The sequence below is a fragment of the Mauremys reevesii genome, linkage group 13 (assembly GCF_016161935.1).
Source record: "Mauremys reevesii isolate NIE-2019 linkage group 13, ASM1616193v1, whole genome shotgun sequence".
NCBI lineage: Eukaryota > Metazoa > Chordata > Testudines > Geoemydidae > Mauremys > Mauremys reevesii.
In genome coordinates this window covers 11,570,639-11,575,982 of record NC_052635.1, presented here as the reverse complement: position 1 = coordinate 11,575,982, position 5,344 = coordinate 11,570,639, and the positions used below count along the sequence as shown (strand labels likewise).

Here is a 5,344-nt window from a genome sequence, read left to right as displayed (position 1 = left end):
GTGCATAACTCCCTGAGGCTCCCCTGAAACCCTTCAGAAAGAAGATAGTAACTGTTATTTATGCAGAGCAGTGAGTCAATAGGGCCAATTTCATCAGAGTTCAGCAGGCTTTGGATCTACTCTTCTCATACAGGCCCATGGGTTGAGAATGGAACAGGGGAGAAAGTACTGAGTAGAGCTGGTAAAAAAACGTTTTTGATGGAACAGTTTTCCTTGAGAAATACGGTTTCATCAAATCAAAACATTTAATCATACTGTGTTAATTTATATGATTTTTTTTTGACTGGAAAGGGTCAAAAGGAATTATTTTGATGTTCTCATTTCTTTTTGATAATGCCAGACTATATTGTTTTGATAAGGTAAGATTGTGGAGATTGTGTGGACTTTCAGCAAGAGTTGGGTACCCAGCTCCACTAGGCCCCTTTTAAAATCACAGCCAAGAACCGTTACAAAAAAATGTTAGGCCTTCTTTATGCATCATTAATAAAATGACCTTCTCTTAACCATTTTCAGATCACATTTAAGGCAATAACTGAAACAGTGAGGAAAAATAAAGAATTTGAGACAAAGAAAGACATTGTTGGACAGTCTGACATGTAAATTTCACTCCTACCTTTTCCTCCCTTAAAATTTCATTCAAACAAAAAGGAATTTAGCAAAAGCTACATTTTGATGGAATACCACATTTTAGTGATAGATCTGCTCAAGGCATCTTTCACCTCCTGGTTCCTAAAGCTGTAGACAATGGGGTTGAGCATAGGAGTCACCACTATGTAGAGCAGTGAGAACGCCTTGTTGAAATCCAGAGACTGGTTTCCGGATGGGACCACATACATGATGATCAGCGCTCCATAGAAAGTTGAGACAACAATGAGGTGAGAGGAGCAGGTGGAAAAGGCTTTTTTCCTCCCAGTGGTGGATGGGAGTCTCAGGATGGTCAGGATGATATAGACGTAGGACATGATGGTCAGGACAAACGGCATCACTAATACGGTGGAAGAGGAGATTAGAGCTGCCATCTCTATCAGGCTGGTGTCAGTACATGGAAGCTTCAACACAGCTGTTAAATCACAGAAAAAGTGGTTGATCTCATGAGGACCACAGAAAGGCAACAGGGATGCCATAATTACTGTGAAGGAAGGAGCCACAAAGCCTAATGCCCAAGAAGCGAAGGCCAGCAGAAAGGAAAACCTGGGGCTCATATTACTTGCATAATGCAGTGGATCACATATTGCCAAGTACCGGTCATAGGACATTCCTGTCATGAGGAAACACTCAGTAGCTCCCAGAAAGCTAAAAACAAACAACTGAAGGAAACAGCCTGAGAGAGAAATGGTCTTGTCACCTGTTGCAAGACTCACCAGGAGCCTGGGGATGATATTGGAGATGTAGCCAGTTTCCAGGAAAGATAAATTGCTGAGGAAGAAATACATGGGCGTGTGCAGGTGACGGTCAGTCCACACAGTAAGAATGAGGAGAAGGTTCCCAGCAACGGTTGCTAGGTAGATGATGAAGAATACCACAAAGAGGGTTATCTGCAGCTCTGGAAAAGTTTCAAAACCTACAAGTAGGAACTCTGTGATTTGCGTGTGGTTTCTCTTTTCTAGTACAGCCATTGGTTATCTAAAGGGAAATAAAAAATAAAATAGGGTTGATCTAAGGTCACAGAATTTAAGGCAAAAAGAGACCAATTTGATCACCTAATCTGCCCTTTAGCATAACACAGGATAGAGAACTTCACCTAGTGATTCTTGCATCACACCCATATCTTGTGGTTGAACTATAGCACATCTCTTAGAGAGAGATTCCAATTTTTATTTGGAGACTTCAAACTTGATGCTTTTTTTGAGGGGTGGGGGTGAATTTACAAGCTCAGTTGATAAAGGTAACTGTGTTGACATAATAAAGTTCTATAAGGTATTTCACTTAGTACTGCATGGCATTCTGATTAATGAACAATGTCATATATATCTAGAAATAAAAGAGGAGGTCACATACAGGATTGAGGACTGAACAGTTACTCTGGAAAGTGCTTGGGTGCTATGGTGGATAGCCAACTGAATTTGTGATTGTAGTGTGATGGTGTGGCTAAGACAGTTATGTCAATCTCTGGATGTTTTAAAAAAAGGGAATATTAAGTAGGAATAGAGAGGTAGCATTATAAAGATATCAAGAAGTGAGACAGTGACTGGGATACTGTTTCAAAAACAAAAAAGGATGTTAAAAAATTGGAAAATGTTGAAAAAAAGAGCAGCGAGAATGATCAGAGGTTTGAAAAATCTGCCTTACAGAGAGGGACTCAAGAAGCTCAGTCGATTTAGCTTCCACAAGAGAATGTTCAAAAGTGACTGGATCACAGTCTGTATGTATCTAAACAGGGAGAAAATTTCCAGCGGTAGAAAGCTGTTTGATCTAGCAGAAAAAGGCATAACAGAATTCCATGGCTGGAAGCCGAAGCTAGACAAATTCCGATTTGAAATAAAGCACACTTTTTTTTTAAAGTGAGAGCAATTATCATTGGAACAATTTACTAAGGGATGTGGTGGGTTTTTGCCTTTAAATTGAGATTGGATGTTTCTTTCTAATGTTCAAATTCGATGAGAAGTTATGTGCTTGATGCAGGAATCACTGTTTAAAATTCTCTGGCCTGTATTATACAGGAGGTCTGTCATAAACATACAGCTAAGGGTAGAATAAAATTTCTCCGTTACCTCTAAGGGATTAAGAAGCTCAAATAACCTGGTTGGCACCTGACCAAAAGGACCAATAAGGGAAGAAAATACTTTCAAATCTATGTGGGGAGCTTTTGTTTGTGCTCTCTTTGTTTGTTCCCTCCCGGAGAGAGAGAGACCAGGGCAGAAAACAAACATTTACTAAAACCCTACCTAAAATAAGCTTACGAAAATTGTAAGTAATAGCAAGAAAATGCATTAGATTATCTTTTGCTTTAGTTTGTGACTTTTCCCTATGCTAAGAGGGAGGTTTATTCCTGTTTTTTGTAACTTTCAAGTTAAGCCTATAGGGGACTCCTCTGTGATTTAAATCTTATACCCTGTAAAATTACCTTCCAACCTGATTTTACAGAGGTGCTTCTTTTCCTTTTTCTTTATAATAAAGTTCTTTTTTTAAGAACCTGATTGGTTTTTAGTGTCCTAAAAACCCAAGGGGCTGGTCTGTGCTGACTTGGTTAACCTATTGGTTGGTATATTATTCTCAAGCCTCCACAGGAAAGGTGGTGAAGGGGCTTGGGGGTATTTTGGGGAAATAGGAACTCTAAGTGGTCCTTTTCCTAAATCTTTGTCTAACTCACTTGGTGGTGGTAGCAATACCATCCAAGGACAAGGAAAGAATTTGTGCCTTGGGGAATTTTTTAACCTAAGCTGGTAGAAAGAAGCTCGGGGGGTCTTTCATGTGGGTCCCCTTGTCTGTACCCCAGAGTTCAGAGTCTGGAGAAAACCCTAACAAGTTCAGACTAAATAATCAGAATTGTCCCTTCTGGCATTAAAATCTATCTACACAAATCCATCCTATAACTTAGTAGAATCATAGAATCATAGAATATTAGGGTTGGAAGGGACCTCAGGAGGTCATTTTGTCCAATCCCCTGCTCAAAGCAGGACCAATTCCCAACTAAATCATCCTCCCAGCCAGGGCTTTGTCAAGCCTGACCTTAAAAACCTCTAAGGAAGGAGATTCCACCACCTCCCTAGGTAACCCATTCCAGCGATTCACCATCCTCCTAGTGAAAAAGATTTTCCTAATGTTCAATCTAAACCTCCCCCTCTGCAACTTGAGACCATTACTCCTTGTTCTGTCATCTTCTACCACTGAGAACAGTCTAGATCCATCCTCCTTGGAACCCCCTTTCAGGTAGTTGAAAGCAGCTATCAAATCCCCCCTCATTCTTCTCTTCTGCAGGCTAAACAATCTCAGTTCCCTCAGCCTCTCCTCATAAGTCATGTGCTCCAGCCCCCTAATCATTTTTGTTGCCCTCCACTGGACACTCTCCAATTTATCCACATCCTTCTTGTAGTGTGGGGTCCAAAACTGGACACAGTACTCCAAATGAGGCCTCACCAGTGCTGAATAGAGGGGAATGATCACATCCCTCGATCTGCTGGAAATGCCCCTACTTATACAACCCAAAATGCCATTAGCCTTCTTGGCAACAAGGGCACACTGTTGACTCATATTCAGCTTTTCGTTCACCGTAACCCCTAGGTCTTTTTCTGCAGAACTGCTGCCCAGCCATTCGGTCCCTAGTCTGTAGCAGTGCATGGGATTCTTCCGTCCTAAGTGCAGGACTCTGCACTTGTCCTTGTTGAACCTCATCAAGTTCCTTTTGGCCCAATCCTCTAATTTGTCTAGGTCCTTCTGTAGCCTATCCCTACCCTCCAGCGTATCAACCACTCCTCCCAGTTTAGTGTCATCTCCAAATTTGCTAAGGGTGCAGTCCACACCATCCTCCAGATCGTTAATGAAGATATTGAACAAAACCAGCCCCAGAACTGACCCTTGGGGCACTCCACTTGATACCGGCTGCCAACTAGACATGGAACCATTGATCACTACCCATTGAGCCCGACCATCTAGCCAGTTTTCTGTCCACCTTACCGTCCATTCATCCAGCCCAGACTTCTTTAACTTGCTGGCAAGAATACTGTGGGAGACTGTATCAAAGGCTTTGCTAAAGTCCAGAAATAGCACATCCACTGTTTTCCCCTCATCCACAGAGCCGGTTATCTCATCATAGAAAGCAATTAGGTTAATCAGGCATGACTTGCCCTTGGTGAATCCATGCTGACTGTTCCTGATCACTTTCCCCTCCTTTAAGTGGTTCAGAATAGATTCCTTGAGGACCTGTTCCATGATTTTTCCAGGGACTGAGGTGAGACTGACTGGCCTGTAGTTCCCTGGATCTTCCTTCTTCCCTTTTTTAAAGATGGGCACTACATTAGCTTTTTTCCAGTCATCTGGGACCTCCCCCGATCGCCATGATTTTTCAAAGATAATGGCCAATGGCTCTGCAATCTCATTGGCCAACTCCTTTAGCACCCTCGGATGCAGTGCATCCGGCCCCATGGACTTGTGCTCATCCAGCTTTTCTAAATAGTCCCAAACTACTTCTTTCTCCACAGAGAGCTGGTCACCTCCTCCCCATACCGTGCTGCAGAGTGCAGCTGTCTGGGAGCTGACCTTGTCTGTGAAGACAGAGGCAAAAAAAGCATTGAGTACACCAGCTTTCTCCACAGCCTCTGTCACTAGGTTCCTCCCTCATTCAGCAAGGGGCCCACACTTTCCTTGACTTCCTTCTTGTTGCTAACATACCTGAAGAAACCCTTCT

The 5,344-nt window shown here is 42.4% G+C and overlaps 1 protein-coding gene across 2 annotated transcripts; it reads right to left on the bottom strand.

Moving 5' to 3' along the window:
* Positions 1 to 341: 341 nt before the first annotated feature.
* Positions 342 to 1,618, bottom strand: LOC120381132 (olfactory receptor 5V1-like). 2 transcript variants are annotated; one of them, XM_039499237.1, is made up of 2 exons: positions 1,346 to 1,618; positions 342 to 1,060 (listed from the first exon to the last, which is right to left on the bottom strand). In XM_039499237.1, exons 1-2 carry the CDS (start codon positions 1,614 to 1,616, stop codon positions 663 to 665), a joined length of 669 nt encoding a protein of 222 aa, XP_039355171.1. In that variant the 5' UTR covers positions 1,617 to 1,618; the 3' UTR covers positions 342 to 662. The 2 variants fall into 2 exon arrangements, with proteins under 2 accessions (XP_039355171.1, XP_039355172.1); XM_039499238.1 differs by having other exon boundaries at positions 921 to 1,060; positions 1,362 to 1,618.
* Between the last annotated feature and the right edge of the window lie 3,726 nt (positions 1,619 to 5,344).

Coding starts and splice junctions, on each gene's coding strand:
- LOC120381132 (XM_039499237.1), bottom strand. CDS start 1,616: ATGGCTGTACTAGAAAAGAGAAACCACACGCAAATCACAGAGTTCCTA. Junction 1,061..1,345: donor CCTGGTGAGTCTTGCAACAG/GTGACAAGACCA, acceptor GTGATTTAACAG/CTGTGTTGAAGCTTCCATGT.